The sequence below is a fragment of the Heptranchias perlo genome, chromosome 20 (assembly GCF_035084215.1).
Source record: "Heptranchias perlo isolate sHepPer1 chromosome 20, sHepPer1.hap1, whole genome shotgun sequence".
NCBI lineage: Eukaryota > Metazoa > Chordata > Chondrichthyes > Hexanchiformes > Hexanchidae > Heptranchias > Heptranchias perlo.
In genome coordinates, this window is record NC_090344.1 from 46,574,128 (window position 1) to 46,592,069 (window position 17,942).

Sequence of the window (17,942 nt, forward strand, 5' to 3'; positions counted from 1 at the left end):
TCAGTTACACTGCTACTTCTCTCATCACAGGAGTGATACAGTCACTGACACTGCTACTTCTCACATCTTAGGAGTGATACATTCAGTTACACTGCTACTTCTCTCATCTCAGGAGCGATACAGTCAGTTCCACTGCGACTTCTCTCATCTCAGGAGTGATACATTCAGTTACACTGCGACTTCTCTCATCTCAGGAGTGATACATTCAGTTACACTGCTATTTCTCTCATCTCAGGAGTGATACATTCAGTTACACTGCTACTTCTCACATCTCAGGAGTGATACATTCAGTTACACTGCTACTTCTCTCATCTCAGGAGCGATACAGTCAGTTACACTGCTACTTCACACATCTGAGGAGTGATACATTCAGTTACATTGCTACTTCTCACATCTCAGGAGTGATACATTCAGTTACACTGCTACTTCTCACATCTCAGGAGTGATACATTCAGTTACACTGCTACTTCTCACATCTCAGGAGTGATACATTCAGTTACACTGCTACTTCTCACATCTCAGGAGTGATACATTCAGTTACACTGCTACTTCTCACATCTCAGGAGTGATACATTCAGTTACACTGCTACTTCTCTCATCTCAGGAGTGATACATTCAGTTACACTGCTACTTCTCACATCTCAGGAGTGAAGCATTCAGTTACACTGCAATTTCTCTCATCTCAGGAGTGATACATTCAGTTACACTGCTCCATCTCACATCTCAGGAGTGAAGCATTCAGTTACACTGCTACTTCTCACATCTCAGGAGTGATACATTCAGTTACACTGCTACTTCTCACATCTCAGGAGTGAAGCATTCAGTTACACTGCTACTTCTCTCATCTCAGGAGTGATACATTCAGTTACACTGCTACTTCTCACATCTCAGGAGTGATACATTCAGTTACACTGCTACTTCTCACATCTCAGGAGTGATACTTTCAATTACACTGCTACTTTTTCCATCTGAGGAGTGATACTTTCAGTTACACTGCTACTTTTTCCATCTCAGGAGTGATATATTCAGTTACACTGCTACTTCTCTCATCTCAGGAGTGAAGCATTCAGTTACACTGCTACTTTTTCCATCTGAGGAGTGATACTTTCAGTTACACTGCTACTTCTCTCATCTCAGGAGTGATACATTCAGTTGCACTGCTACTTCTCACATCTTAGGAGTGATACATTCAGTTACACTGCTACTTCTCACATCTCAGGAGTGATACATTCAGTTACACTGCTACTTCTCACATCTCAGGAGTGATACATTCAGTTACACTGCTACTTCTCACATCTCAGGAGTGATACATTCAGTTACACTGCTCCTTCTCTCATCTCAGGAGTGATACATTCAGTTGCACTGCTACTTCTCACATCTCAGGAGTGATAGATTCAGTTACACTGCTACTTCTCACATCTCAGGAGTGATACAGTCAGTTGCACTGCTGCTTCTCACATCTCAGGAGTGATACATTCTGTTACACTGCTACTTCTCACATCTCAGCAGTGAGACATTCAGTTACACTCCCCTTTCTCACATCTCAGGAGTGAAGCATTCAGTTACACTGCTACTTTTTCCATCTGAGGAGTGATACATTCAGTCACACTGCTACTTCTCTCATCTCAGGAGTGATACATTCAGTTGCACTGCTACTTCTCACATCTCAGGAGTGATACATTCAGTTACACTGCTACTTCTCACATCTCAGGAGTGATACATTCAGTTACACTGCTACTTCTCACATCTCAGGAGTGATACATTCAGTTACACTGCTACTTCTCTCATCTCAGGAGTGATACATTCAGTTACACTGCTACTTCTCACATCTCAGGAGTGATACTTTCAATTGCACTGCTACTTCTCACATCTCAGGAGTGATACATTCAGTTACACTGCTACTTCTCACATCTCAGGAGTGATACATTCAGTTACACTGCTACTTCTCACATCTCAGGAGTGATACATTCAGTTACACTGCTACTTCTCTCATCACAGGAGTGATACATTCAGTTACACTGCTACTTCTCTCATCACAGGAGTGATACAGTCACTGACACTGCTACTTCTCACATCTTAGGAGTGATACATTCAGTTACACTGCTACTTCTCTCATCTCAGGAGCGATACAGTCAGTTCCACTGCGACTTCTCTCATCTCAGGAGTGATACATTCAGTTACACTGCTACTTCTCACATCTCAGGAGTGATACTTTCAATTACACTGCTACTTTTTCCATCTGAGGAGTGATACTTTCAGTTACACTGCTACTTTTTCCATCTCAGGAGTGATATATTCAGTTACACTGCTACTTCTCTCATCTCAGGAGTGAAGCATTCAGTTACACTGCTACTTTTTCCATCTGAGGAGTGATACTTTCAGTTACACTGCTACTTCTCTCATCTCAGGAGTGATACATTCAGTTACACTGCTACTTCTCTCATCTCAGGAGTGATACATTCAGTTGCACTGCTACTTCTCTCATCTCAGGAGTAATACATTCAGTTACATTGCTACTTCTCACATCTCAGGAGTGATAGATTCAGTTACACTGCTACTTCTCTCATCTCAGGAGTGATACATTCAGTTGCACTGCTACTTCTCACATCTCAGGAGTGATACATTCAGTTACATTCCAATTCTCACATCTCAGGAGTGATACATTCAGTTACACTGCTACTTCTCACATCTCAGGCGTGATACATTCAGTTACACTGCTACTTCTCACATCTCAGGAGTGATACATTCAGTTACACTGCTACTTCTCACATCTCAGGCGTGATACATTCAGTTACACTGCTACTTCTCACATCTCAGGAGTGATACATTCAGTTACACTGCTACTTCTCACATCTCAGGAGTGATACATTCAGTTACACTGCTACTTCTCACATCTCAGGAGTGATACATTCAGTTACACTGCTACTTCTCACATCTCAGGAGTGATACATTCAGTTACACTGCTACTTCTCACATCTCAGGAGTGATACATTCAGTTGCACTGCTACTTCACTCATCTCAGGAGTGATACATTCAGTTACATTCCAATTCTCACATCTCAGGAGTGATACATTCAGTTACACTGCTACTACTCACATCTCAGGAGTGATACATTCAGTTACACTGCTACTTCTCTAATCTCAGGAGTGATACATTCAGTTACACTGCTATTTCTCTCATCTCAGGAGTGATACATTCAGTTACACTGCTACTTCTCTCATCACAGGAGTGATACATTCTGTTACACTGCTACTTCTCACATCTCAGGAGTGAGACATTCAGTTACATTCCAATTCTCACATCTCAGGAGTGATACATTCAGTTACACTGCTACTTCTCACATCTCAGGAGTGATACATTCAGTTACATTCCAATTCTCACATCTCAGGAGTGATACATTCAGTTACACTGCTACTTCTCTCATCGCAGGAGTGATACATTCAGTTACACTGCTACTTCTCACATCTTAGGAGTGATACTTTCAGTTACACTGCTACTTCTCACATCTCAGGAGTGATACATTCAGTTACACTGCTACTTCTCTCATCTCAGGAGTGATACATTCAGTTACACTGCTACTTCTCTCATCTCGGGAGTGATACATTCAGTTACACTGCTACTTCTCATATCTCAGGAGTGATACTTTCAATTGCACTGCTACTGCTCACATCTCAGGAGTGATACATTCAGTTACACTGCTACTTCTCTCATCTCAGGAGTGATACATTCAGTTACACTGCTACTTCTCACATCCCAGGAGTGATACATTCGGTTGCACTGCTACTTCTCACATCTGAGGAGTGATACATTCAGTTACACTGCTACTTCTCACATCTCAGGAGTGAAGCATTCAGTTACACTGCTACTTTTTCCATCTCAGGAGTGATACATTCAGTTGCACTGCTACTTCTCACATCTCAGGAGTGATACATTCAGTTGCACTGCTACTTCTCTCATCTCAGGAGTGATACTTTCAATTGCACTGCTACTTCTCACATCTTGGGAGTGATACTTTCAGTTACACTTGTGCTACTCACATCTCAAATACGAGGAATACACGTAATAGAAATTGGCCTGTTTGAACCTGATTTGATGTTTCATTCTCTGGCCCTTGAGACCAGATGACCTTTAAATGTTCGGTTTGGTTTCTGTTGTATTTTATTATTGACACATTTATTGAATTTGCATTTCCTTTTTTTCCATCCTGTTGCAGTGCTGTTTATAATTGCTGTCTCAAGACACTGCATGATGTGTGAATCAGAAGATGCACTGATTTCTCGATGTAGGTCCTGCAGATGCCTGCATACAGTGAGATCAGAGCCATGTTGGAAGCAGGTTAATACAGTACGTACAGTTCCTTCCATGTAGATGTTTGCAGATACAGATAATTGCAGATATTAAGTTTGATGTATTGGAGATTTCAGATGTGACTCTTCCTCTTTGAAGTTTTCAAAGAACCTTTGAAGAGCAGCAGGAAGCAAGGTACAAGAAATGAGCATCACCTCAAGTCCACTCTGAGCACTGACTACGTCCAATCCATTGCATCACAACTCTACCTTATTAAATCCATCTGTTTAACAGAAGCTTCTGCATCTTTCTTCTCTGCCTTTACCTCCCCGATGTGAAATAAAGCCTAACTCCAGAATACCTCCCCAACCTTCCATCCATTATACATCCTTGATTTGTCATCTTCAATGGCATCACTTCAACACTGTCCTTCAGGTCCAGAACCACAAGTGACCATTTCATAGAATAAAGTAAGCACAGAAGGAGATCATAGAAACATGGAAACAGATAAACATTGAAAATAGGAGCAGGAGTCGGCCATTCGGCCCTTCGAGCCTGCTCCGCCATTCAATAAGATCATGGCTGATCCTCTATCTCAATACCATCTTCCCACTCTCTCCCCATACCCCTTGTTGCCTTTTGTGTCTCGAAATTTCGGCCCATCATGCTTGTGGTGGGCTAGCTCAACAATGAAGCTATCCACTCTGGTCCCTTCAATATTTCTCAATCACTCTGGAACCAGGAACAAGTTATTGTCTCTGGATGGGTGAGGGGAAAAGAACGGGAAAGGGGAGAAGGAAAATATCTGTCCACCTGGTGTGGAGATTGTTGATATTGTTCATTTATTTCCCTGTCCCACACTGAGCTGTTGTTTTAGAATTTCCTTTCTTCAGGGTGTCACCCGTGTGCCCTCAACTGTGGGGCAGTCAGCGAGAGGCTCCATTGGAAACAGGGCTGAGCACGGCCTGCCTGCCATTGGAATGGTGTGAGGCAGAAAAGTCACTGACTTCCAAAACAGGAAGGGCAGCACCACCAAGCCCACCTGTTCTCACCCAGGATCCACACGGGGGGACTGTCCATTTCTCATTTAATCACACGTGTAAAGTGACAACATGATCAGATCATGTTGATTTGATCACATCATTTGAAAGTGGTGTCACCATTATGTAAAGGCAGTGAGCTCTCTTTTGTCCCTCCCGCAGTGTGGTCCCTTTTAGAAAAATGAAAGCACCATCTCAGGGTGGAAGCAGGTTCAGAAGATAGAACTCTCCGTGTAACACAATCCTCTTTTTTTCTGCAGGTTGAAGTGTCCCACGGTGCATATCTGGACTGGCAGGAAGTGGACCATATTTGGAACATGTTGATCCAACATTGCCTTTTCTCTGTCAACAGGGGCTGACTATCTCACCCACTCACTACGTTCATAGCTGCACGTCACTGATTCAGCACTCTGCATCTTCAGTGGCCACCCCCGCTCTGAGCACTTGTGCTGCACCAACTGCTATCAGCAAACAGCACACTTGGCTTTCCATTACACATGAAAGAGGCAGATTAAAACCCTTAGGTGCAGTCGCATCCTTTTCTATCTATTTAAGTTGTGAGGGTAAGTTCTGGAAGGTGGGCTTGTTTTCCTTGGAGCAAGGGGGAGCAATTTCAAGATTACTAAGGGTTTTGAAAAAGCTGATCCAGGCAATTTTTCACAATCATGAAGGGTTCATTTCCCAGAGGAAGCAATTTAAAAATCCAGAGTTTGGGATTAAGAAGGGAAGTCGGGTCGAATGTTTCTGCCCAAAAGCTCACACAGTTGTGGAATCAGTTACCAGGGAAGGCCATTTAAATGGGTTGCATAAATGGGGTCAAAAGACAATTGGATGTGTTTCTGGGGAGAAAAGGGATTGAGGGACAGAGTGAGAAGATGGTTTGTTGCTGCTGATCGATCGAAAAGGAATGGGTTTGTTGGCCTTCATGGCTTTGTTCCTTAAAACTCTTCTGTCAATGTTCCGTTGGTCAGGGTGGACCCACAGGAACAGGAACAGGGTACAAATGGTCAGGGTGGGATTGGGAGGTTGGCATTTCAGTAACCATTGAGAGTTTCTCCATGGCATAGAATGTGGAGGCACCAATGTTCACTGGGCTGCCAATTCAACAGGCAAGGCTTTACCAGCATGGAGGTGGAAGCCTGCGGGGGTGGGGGGGGGGGGTTTGACACTCTCCCCAGCTGTTGCTCTGCAAATACAAATACAGCAATGAACAGGGGCATCTCATGATAGACAGAATGGGACTTGGTAGCAGTTCACCCTTGCACCTCTAAGTAGCACTATTGGCAGTCAGACTTGCAGCTCACCCAGCCAAAGAATGGTGCGTAGCGAAGACAGGGAAAGAAAGTAAGATACAGGAGGGGGAAAAAAACTGAAGAAACTTCAATGTAAAATCTGAGCAGGGGGTAATTGTTTTGTATTTGATCCAAATTCAGGGTGTAGGTTTCAGCTCAAACTTGGCATCGTAGCCGAGTTTGGGGTCCTGGCTGTGGCACAGCAACTCTCAGGAACCCCCTCTGAGAACTGCCAAAGAACAACATCTGCTCTTGCATTGACAGTATTGGGTGCAGGGACATCAATATGGACTCCTAAAGAAAAATAATTTGCCATAAGAGCTGAAGAGAGGATTCTGTACTGGGAACGGAGGGAACCAAACTGACTCACGTCTTAACATCTCCTTCCTTCAAACAAACAGCAATGAGAGCGCCATGACAGACACTGTGAATAACCAATCATGTGCAAAGTTTCTGCCACCTTTATCGCTGCAATCAGTATGTGAAGGGACGCAGCACCCACTAAACAAATTATTTGGAGTCAATTGTAAATATGTTTGGCTCCAAAAGAGCTTAATCCGATATTTTAATTTCAGAGCCAAAGCTAATAAATTCTTGGCATTGAAGACTGTCTTCTTGGCTCACTGTAACTCCTCAAACAGTGCCTCATACTTAAAGATCAGTTTCGAAATGATTAGGGATAACTTTAATACACTTTGGGTTTGTTTCCTGTGGATTATCTTCTTCCCTCCACTCCTGAAGGCGCTGACTCTTGTTGCATTACAGTTCCACAAGGATGGCAGTTCTCAGGTACCTCACCCTCGTCTTAATGTGTCCGTCTAGAGTAGACAATGAGCATTGTCAGGCTGTTTGACCATGGGATTGGGGTATCACAGCTGAGCCCAATCTTGCCCTTGCTTAACATCCACATTGGATAGCAACTCGGAGCAGTTGATCTTGCCCTTCTCTGGTGCTGATCTTAGTTGCGGCATCCCCTAAGTTCTACCCCAGTTGAGATCAACAAACTCAGCCCAGAATAGAAATCAAACCACGGGGCCCACCTGTTTGTTTGACTTCTGACGCTACACACGGGGGAATGCCATTATCCACTAGGACTGTGGCAAATTTCTGTGAAATTTTGATGAATTGTTTTGAGGGCTGGTGCTCCCACAAGGAGAATGGTGCAGAGTCTAATTGTGTAAAGGAGCCAAGTTAATAGCAGCACTTAAAACAATTAAACAATTATACTGCTTCCTCACACAGTCAGACCTCTCCAACACAGTTCCCCAAGCACATCTCCATCAACTAAGTGAAACGATATGTTTGATATATTTTTTCAGAAAACAGCACTGAGGTGTTGTTTGGGATTCTTTTCAATCATTTAATTCTCACAGCGGGTCCTGAGGGGTTGAGATAAGATCTGAGTGTTTCAACTTCAAAATTTTTTTCGTCTTTAAACTAAAGTTTTTTTCACACAAAAGGTCGTAAAAACCTCTTTCTCCAGAAGGCTGTTCATGCTCGAACAACTGGGAGCTTTCAAGACTGAGATCGATCGAGTTTTGTTGGGTAAGGGTATCAAGGGATATGGAGCAAAGGCAAGCATATGGAGTTGAGGTACAGATCAACCATGATCTAATTGAATGGTGGAACAGGCTCGATGGGCTGAATGGCCTCCTCCTGTTCCTTATGTTCCTTTGAGCTCCTGATCCTGATGGGGTGAATAAATTATTTCGAATGATCCTCGGTCTAATAATAAATATAATCAAGCTGAACCTGTTCAGTTTCATAGAATCATAAAATCATTGTAAGGTTAAAGCATGGAAGGAGGCCATTCAGCCCATCGAGTCTGCGCCGGCTCTATGCAAGAGCAATCAGCTTGTCCCACTCCCCTGCCCCATCCCCATAGCCCTGCAATTTTTTCCTTTCAAGTACTTATCCAGTTCCCTTTTGAAGGCCATGATTGAATCTGCCTCAACCACCCCCTCAGGCAGTGCATTCCAGATCCCAACCACTCGCTGTGTAAAAAAGTTTTCCCTCATGTCACCTTTGGTTCTTTTCCCAATCACCTTAAATCCACGTCTTCTGGTCCTTGACCCTTCCGCCAATGGGAACAGTTTCTCTCTATCCACTCTGTCTTGACCCTTCATGATTTTGAACACCTCTATCAAATCTCCTCACAACCACCTCTGTTCCAAGGAGAACAACCCCAGCCTCACCAGTCTATCCACGTAATTAAAATCTCTCATTCCTGGAAGCATTCCAATTAATCTCTTCTGCACCCTCTCTGAGGCTTTCACGTCTTTTTTAAAGTGCGGTGCCCTGAACTGGACACAGTACTCCAGATGTGGCCAAACCAGTTTGGGTCTGTATTTTGTCACCTTTTACAGAGTATCCCTCTGGCCTGTTGTCAGCCTGAGCAGACCAGTGCTTACTATTTTTAATCAGAAACTGGGGGAAACTGTGATGCCTCACATGATGAGTAAAAACAAGGGAACAGGGAAGTTATGCACATCAGTCACTGAAAGAGCAAAACCACCACCATGTCTTCCTGGTGCAGCACCGAGCAAACGCACAAGGTTCGAGATCCTGCTGGACACCAGCTAACTCCAGACCCATTGGGGTTGATTTTCACTCCCTTCACCTGGTGTTAACAGAATGGTAACAGCCTCAAAATGTTAACACCAGCCATTTTGAAAGGGGCCTACCTCTGGAGGCCCAAAGCACCCACCTGTTTCAGGCGACAGGCCCCTTTTAATATGAAAATCAGGGTCCGATGATGTAAATAAGACCCTGATTGCCATTTTAGGTAGGAACTGGTCGGAGCCTGAATCGTGCAGGCTTTGAACAGTTCCACGGGCGATGGAAGAGATGAGGTCCGGCCAAAGATAAGTCTTGAATTATTTTTGAGGAGGCTTGAAAGGAGGAGGAGTGCACTCCGGGGGCCCACAATAATGATCTGGGCCACTGCTGCCCTGGGACCTCCATCCACTGCGATCGCAGCCCCCCTCTCCCTCCCGATTTACCTTCCTGGGGGCAGTTTTCTGACTGGCCTCCCAAAGGTCAAAATAGGCCCCACTGACCGTCACTCATTTTGAATTAATAATGTTTTCTGTTTTAGCATATCTCGTTTTTCAAAATAAAACAGCTCCACGTGTTTAAATGGGTTTTGAGCTGACTCATTTTTTAAAAAATGATAAATCTCACTCCGAACATTTCTTACATGGAGCCTACGGCACAGAAACAGGCCATTCGGCCCAAATGATCCATGCCGGCACTCATGCTCCACACGAGTCTCCTCCCACCCCACTTCATCCAGCACCTAAATTGGTGCAGAACGGAAAGAAATTAACATTTATATCGCACCTTTCACAGCCTCAGAATGCCACAAAACACTTCACAGCCAATCAATCGCTTTTGATGTATAATCACTGTTGTTATGGAGGCAAACATGGCAGTCAATTTGCAAACAGTAAAGTCCCTGCCTTCACGTTGACAGCTCCAGCTAATTGTGGCTTTAGGCAGTATAAACATGAGCACTTGTGGTGCCATTATTTCCAGCCAGCAGTGCAGAAGGACAATGAAAACTGCCAAACCTTGAGGTGGAACATTGGAAAGCTACCTGCGGGATTTCTCAACAGCGATGTCGAAAACCGCACAGGACAAGAATTGGTGAATCAAAATTTGGAGGTGAGGAGGGTCTCTTGGACACTGCCAGCAGCTGGCTCAGGTGTGACTCTGGCAGATCCCAAAAAGGGTTGGCTACTGATCCTCTTGGCTTGGGCAGGAAGTATGATGCATGAGGAGATTAAAGTAAGAGAAGGCAGTTATTGTTTACAAAACGACGATAGGACAAGTTGTTTTTTTTTAAAAACGCACAAACCTAAAATTTATCAACTGTTGGTTCACACCTACCGGGGTCACCTGCAGGTCATTCAGAAGCGTACATGACCCTTTGAAATTCTGCCACATATAAAACATGTTGATTAGGTAATGCACAGTACCTGCACTGCGACTGTACCAACACACTGCTTGCACCCAAAATAGGTGCAAAAACAAAATAAAATTGGGCGATCCAGACAGTTGAGTCAGAAATCAGGACAAACAAATGGAACCACCCTGATAAATCTGTAGCAGTGGAAGTATGGGTAAAGAATGATTGAAATTTTCAAAACCATTTTGGTCTGCATTAAACAGCCAAAGTCAACCACCTTGAGACACCACGGCCCCAGCTCCAGTTTTCCTTTGAACCACATGCTTGGGTCAAAAGACATGAACACTTCGCACTGACCTGGTTACACGTGTTGATGTCTGCCCCATTCTTCAGCTGGTCGAGGAGTTTGTCCAAGTTCCCGGATCGTGCAGCCCTGAGGAAACTGGTTGCAGCGTCTGCCTAAGTGGAAACAGAAAGACAAAGTGTTACTTAAAAGTCTGGTGACTCTCGATTACTGCAAACCCGAGTTTGTACTGCAGCTGGACAAACCCCTGTTCAATTGGTCCACAGTGTCGAATGCTTTGCATCCCGATAATTTGCTCCAGTGATCTCGGTGTGGACAGGCACCAGCTTGAGGCTCACTGATCCCAACAACCATCGCTCGAGCTCCACAGCCATAAACATTGAAATAATTCGATTGAAGGACATTCGTATTTATTTTTTAAAATTGAGAAATGAAGGTGAAAGACTATACCCAACAGCCCAGGCTTAAATCAGGAAAAGAGAAGAGTTAAATCAGGAAATGGTGATAAGATGAAGCCAAGTTTTGGATTTAAAATTCTGCAGTGTGTCTGAGAAAGGGAAGAGTGAGGGAGATTGGGAGTTCCATTGTTTTAAGGCACGAGGACAGAATGAGTTCGAATAGGATGTCTGCTTTGAATTTTGTCCTCGACGTTAAGTATGAGCTTCAAAAGACACCATTGTCTTTGTTGCATTTTATGCCATTGTTGGAACCCAAGAATTCAATGACAGTTTGATATCTCACAGGTCGACAACTCTTATTCTGTATTCACTGGTTCCTTCTGACTTTTCCTTGGATGGTCCAATGTCCTGTGGTGATCGCGAGCGTCTTTTTACTCTCTCATATTCCCCCATCAATCGTTTCTGTCTCACACTTAAAATACTTCTTGGTTCACTGTGTCTTGTCCCGCACTCTGAAACACTGCTGATGTCCTGCACAGCGCTGCCTTGGTTCCTTATTTGTGCTTCTCAGTTTAACAAAAGTACTGCCAGCTGTCGACCAGCCAAAGCTACAAGTCGAGTTGGACAAGCACCTGTCAATAAAATTGTGTTGGAGCATGGTTAATGTGTGTAGTCGATGCCCCAGTGTCAAACTCCATTCATAAAACGTCTGTGATCCAATTGTTCAGTGTGCTTGGATGAGTAACAGTCGCAGGCTGTGTAGGCAGCACGGATCAATACACGTTATACCTGCTGCATGAAGTACAAGCAACCCTGATGGAGTGGAACTGCAGAATGGCTGGAAGATCATCAAGTCCTGCCTCACAGTCAGTGACGACATTCTTTTCTTCCCCCCTCTCATTCCCTCCTTCTCCACAGCAGTTGTTGACTCATCGAGTCATAGAGTCATACAGCACGGATAGAGGCCCTTCGGCCCATCGTGTCCGCGCTGGCCATCAAGCCCTGTCCAATCTAATCCCATATTCCAGCATTTGGTCCGTAGCCTTGTATGCTATGGCATTTCAAGTGCTCATCCAAATGCTTCTTGAATGTTGTGAGGGTTCCTGCCTCCACAACCCTTTCAGGCAGTGAGTTCCAGACTCCAACCACCCTCTGGGTGAAAAAGTTCTTTCTCAAATCCCCTCTAAACCTCCCGCCTTTTACCTTGAATCTATGCCCCCTTGTTATAGAACCCTTAACGAAGGGAAAAAGCTCCTTAGTATCCATCCTATCTGTGCCCCTCATAATTTTGTACACCTCAATCATGTCCCCCCTCAGCCTCCTCTGCTCCAAGGAAAACAAAGCCAATCTTCCCAGTCTCTCTTCATAGCTGAAGCACTCCAGCCCTGGTAACATCCTGGTGAATCTCCTCTGCACCCTCTCCATAGCGACTCATTGTTGGGTTGGTGAAAAGCTTCTTAATACCACTCCCTGATGCACATTCAGCTTTATCAGCAGTGAGGTTTGCCCTTCTCAGTTTCAAGGATATCGATGCTGGGGAACAGAACACAGCTTTCCACTTTAACCACCAGTGTTAGGATCAAACTCACTGATAAGCCCATCACCCAGCTCCTGAACAAGGAAGGGCGAAATTCGCAGACTCCTGGCCAAAAAAAGGTCAGTAGTCAGCCTTGGGACTCAGCAGCAACATTTTAAAGCACATCCCATGGATCAATGTGAGACACTGTGCCAAACGGTTGGGTGTTTTCACTTGGGTGGATTACTTCAAACACAGTGAACATTGGATACAAACTTCAGGACTGAAGTGTGTTCAAGTGATTTCCAGCCAGTGTAAAATGTGTTTGCATCAAAAGCAAATTAGTGTTTGATTTGGATGAAAACAACATTTTAGTGCATCAGTGAGGCATCCGAGTGACCTGAGAGGGATCCCTGGAATTTGTCGGCCTGCACATGTTGTTGGGATCATCCCAATATCAGTGGAGTGTACTCTTCCATTACTGGCTGAATTACAGTGCTGGTCAGAGGGACTCACTCGATTTCATTCACTTCATTTTTGCAAGATCACAAAATAGAAATGCACAAATCCTCGTCCTCGTCTGCACGCCCAGTCACATTCTGGCCTTTCCCTCCCTCACCAACCTCACTGAGCCCGAGATGGCAGTGCACGCCCTCTGCTCTTCCAGCTCTGGTCTCCTTTACATCCCCCCCTTTCGACTCCAGCTTCAGTCCAATAATCCCCTTAAATTCTTCCCCTTTTGCTACCTCTTTCCCCACCTTCAAAACCCTCCTATAAACCTACCTCTTTGACCATGTCTTTAGTCAGCTCTCCTCTTCTCCTCTTGCTGCTTGGTTGCAATGATCTGGAATGTGCTGCCTGAAAGGGCAGTGGAAGCAGATTCAACAGTAACTTTCAAAAGGGAATTGGACAAATACTTGAAAAGGAAAAATTTGCAGGGCTACACTTCTTCGGAGGGGGCAAAGGAACAGTACTGGGTGGAGATTGCATAGAATCATAGAACGGTGCAGCACAGAAGGAGGCCATTCAGCCCATCATGCATGTGCTGGCTCTTTGAAAGAGCTATCCAATTAGACCCACACCCCTGCCCTTTCTCCAGAGCCCTGCAAATTTTTCCCCTTCAATTATTTATCCAATTTCCTTTTGAAAGTTATTATTGAATCTGCTTCCACCGCCCTTTCAGGCAGAGCATTCCAGATCAGAACAACTTGCTGAGTAAAAATATGTCTCCTTATCTCGCCTCTGTTTGTTTTACAAATTACCTTAAATCTGTGTCCTCCGGTTACTGACACTTGTGCCAATGGAAACAGTTTCTCCTTGTTTACTCTATCAAAACCTTTCATGATTTTGAACACCTCTATTAAATCTCCCCTTAACATTCTCTGCTCTAAGGAGAACAATCCCAGTTTCTCTAGTCTCTCCCCGTAAATGTTTGCCTGCATCATCGAGAGTCAACACAGACCCCAGGGATCCTGTCGGACAGATGAGGAGAATCGAAAGGTAGAAAATTGGAGGGGCAGTGTTCATGGTTCTTAAGCTTTGAACAGTGCGGATATAACGAGGATGGCATCACATAAGGGGAATTTTAAAATACTGCAGTTTTAACTCCTGGTCAGGATTCACTATTTTGAAGTGAAATCACTCTGAATTGTCTGAAACTGGCCCAGGTGAATTTGCTCACCAGTATTGCTCACAGATGGGTTGTCAGCGCCTTCAAATAATGGAAATAAACTGCAGTAGTCGGACGAGGCTGTGTCTTCAGTGTCCTCTTATTCATAACTCAGTTCAATATTGCTCTGTGTCTTCTTTATTCCGACATTGCTTCCTACAAATTCATATATCCTGAAATACTGACATTATACCAAGACAGACTGGCTGCATGCTTACTAAAACATGGGCCCGATATTAGGAGGGAGGCTGGTTGCCAGCAGGGGGTCGACTGGGCGCGTGGGTAACCCGCCCAGTAAAATCGGTGGGTTCCCCTCCCGATCGTAAGTAATCTGAAGCCACTCACCTTGGCTTCCGGGTTTCGCGCTGGAAAGCTGCGCAGCGGGCGGACTGCACATCTGCATCATAGGCTGTCAGCTGGAGGATCCCTATTTAAAGGGGCAGTCCTCTACTGACTGATGCTGCAGAAAGGAACCAAAATTACAGCATGGAGCAGCCCAGGGGGAAGGCTGCTCCCAGGTTTAATGATGCCTCACTCCAGGTCTTACTGGATGGGGTGAGGAGAAGGGGGAGGACAGAGATTTTTTCCCTGGCGGATGGGAGGAAGTGGCCTGCCTCTGCCACCATGAAAGCCTGGTTCGAGGTGGCAGAGGAGGTCACCAGCACCACCAACATATCACGCACCTGCATACAGTGCAGGAGGCGCTTCAATGATCTAACCAGGTCAGCCGAAGTGAGTACACTTACTCATTCCCCTACACTCTATCTGCCACATCACCGCCCCCACCCCACATCTCCTTCTGCACTGCCAACACTACCCTATCACAACACTCCTCACACCCACTCAAAGCTCATCCTCACCTTACCTGCACTTACTCACCTCGCCAGTACTCATCCCACCACTACCACTCAACCCAATCCTCATACAATCTCATGGCTCTGTCTCATGCTCACCCTCTCATGCATCTCTTTCACGGTCAGCCTCACCCAACCTGCCACTACCTGTGCTGCAGCCACAGGGCATGCATCATGTATGTGTAGTAGGAAGCATAAGGCAAACGTGTCGTGAGCATGAAGGGGATGCACAAGGGTGTTTGAGGGTTTGTCATGGTTTTTACTTATATTTGATTTCTGATCAACTCACATTACATATTATATTGTCATCACTACTGCCACGTCTTGGCCATTTTTGACTGGCTTGTGCAATAAGGCCCTTTCATGAGGTTCTCCATGAACACCCTTGATGCCACCCATTGGGTCACCCTACAGTGGGTGTATGTGTAGTTGCACGACTACTTTGTGCAGGTACCTGTTGAGCAGCACTGTGTTGCTTTAGCTCCACGTGGTGGAGGTGGATGGCATGCCTGGCGAGGCTGGTGATGTTGGTCGTCCTCCAATGGAGTGATGAATGCAGCAATGGACTCCCCCCCTCCCCCAATCCGGACGGAGTGAGTGTGAGGGTCCATAAAGTAAGTAAATGTGTTTGGACAGCAGAGTTTAGGGTATGATTTAATAATTTGGAGTGTGGAGACAACGGTGTAGCAGGCAAAACTTTGTCTGAGGTGACAGAGTGCCCTGTTGCAATGAATGAGGGTTTACCCCGCACCTGTTCAATGGACCTTTGCAGCTGCCACTGGCTGCAACACGTCTGTTTAAACAGGGAGTGTTTCCCCCAGCATGGGAAACAGGCTCTGGGTAATCCAAAATCTGAATCCTCCTGAAATCTCCAACTAATGAGGTCTGTAAACGACCTCAAGTACCCAGATAATGATGTTAAGTGGAATCCGGCCGGCTTTGATTGCCGGTGGGAGTCCCGCATGCGGGGGCTGCACGCGCACCGGCTCCGGGCCTGCTCCGGGAATCCCCAATTTTAGGAGCGACCCCTGCCACGAACGCACCCGCTCGGCCATCCGAAAATTGACCCCCATGTGTCTAGCCCTCTGTAGCAACTGGGCTGCAGACAATGGTCCAGGAACGTATTGATCTCCAGTCTGCATTGTACAATTTTGTTCGATCAACCATCAAGCAAGTTTCCAATATCAGCGACACTGTCCAGAGAAGGGGTCAAGATCGGTGGGGAGTCGGGAGGTACGTTTTCACTCATATTAGTGACCGGAAGAAATAATACTCCCAGTGCCGTTCCACAGGGCAGGAAGAAACATTGGGAGACGCAGTTACTTTCAGGGTGTTCTTACACATCCCTGAGCAACCAGTTACATTGACAGAGGCTTGGGAACAGTTTTCCCGGGAGCAGGTTTCCCGGGAACAGGTTGTCTGGGAACAGGTTTCCCGGGAGCAGGTTCCTGGGAGCAGGTGGTCTGGGAACAGGTTTCCCGGGAGCAGGTTGTCCGGGAACAGTTTTCCCGGGAGCAGGTTTCCCGGGAACAGGTTTCCCGGGAGCAGGTTTCCCGGGAGCAGGTTGTCTGGGAGCAGGTTGTCCGGGAGCAGGTTGTCTGGGAGCAGGTTTCCCGGGAGCAGGTTGTCCGGGAGCAGGTTGTCGAGGAACAGGTTTCCCGGGAGCAGGTTGTCTGGGAATAGGTTGTCTGGGAGCAGGTTTCCCGGGAGCAGGTTGTCTGGGAGCAGGTTGTCCAGGAGCAGGTTGTCTGGGAGCAGGTTTCCCGGGAGCAGGTTGTCTGGGAACAGGTTGCCCGGGAGCAGGTTGTCCGGGAACAGTTTTCCAGGGAGCAGGTTGTCTGGGAACAGGTTGTCTGGGAACAGGTTTCCCGGGAACAGGTTCCCGGGAGCAGGTGGTCTGGGAACAGGTTTCCCGGGAGCAGGTTGTCTGGGAACAGTTTTCCCGGGAGCAGGTTTCCCGGGAACAGGTTTCCCGGGAGCAGGTTGTCTGGGAGCAGGTTGTCCGGGAGCAGGTTGTCGAGGAACAGGTTTCCCAGGAGCAGGTTTCCCGGGAGCAGGTTGTCTGGGAATAGGTTGTCCGGGAGCAGGTTTCCCGGGAGCAGGATGTCTGGGAGCAGGTTGTCCGGGAACAGGTTGTCTCGGAACAGGTTTCCCAGGAGCAGGTTGTCTGGGAGCAGGTTGTCCGGGAACAGGTTGTCTCGGAACAGGTTTCCCAGGAGCAGGTTTCCCGGGAGCAGGTTGTCTGGGAATAGGTTGTCTGGGAGCAGGTTTCCCAGGAGCAGGTTGTCCGGGAACAGGTTGTCTAGGAACAGGTTTCCCAGGAGCAGGTTTCCTGGGAGCAGGTTGTCTGGGAATAGGTTGTCCGGGAGCAGGTTTCCCGGGAGCAGGTTGTCTGGGAGCAGGTTTCCCGGGAGCAGGTTGTCTGGGAGCAGGTTTCCCGGGAGCAGGTTTCCCAGGAGCAGGTTGCCTGGCTGTCCGCCAATAAGAAACAAACCTTAAGCTTACCTTCAATACAAGAGCAACACTCTCACTTCTGATCGATGACTTGCACTTTTTAAACATACATGAATTTATCTTATCACTGAGTTTCGTGTATATTTTGTGTCAAACAGAATACGTAAAGAGTACATGGCAACCCCAAGCTTCCGGGACTAACAGCAAATTCGGCTCCG

The 17,942-nt window shown here is 46.1% G+C and overlaps 1 protein-coding gene across 18 annotated transcripts in view; it reads right to left on the bottom strand.

Annotated features, from left to right (window-relative positions):
* The window catches only part of LOC137335801 (ankyrin-1-like), a 233,740-nt gene that overhangs the window by 173,037 nt on the left and 42,761 nt on the right, over positions 1 to 17,942 (bottom strand). For 17 of the 18 annotated variants that reach the window (XM_068001226.1, XM_068001235.1, XM_068001234.1 and 14 more), the window contains exon 2: positions 10,887 to 10,988. In XM_068001226.1, the coding sequence (XP_067857327.1) occupies positions 10,887 to 10,988 (102 nt within the window). Of the gene's footprint in view, positions 1 to 10,886; positions 10,989 to 17,942 lie in introns of those variants that run through there. The other variant, XM_068001227.1, reaches the window with a different exon arrangement.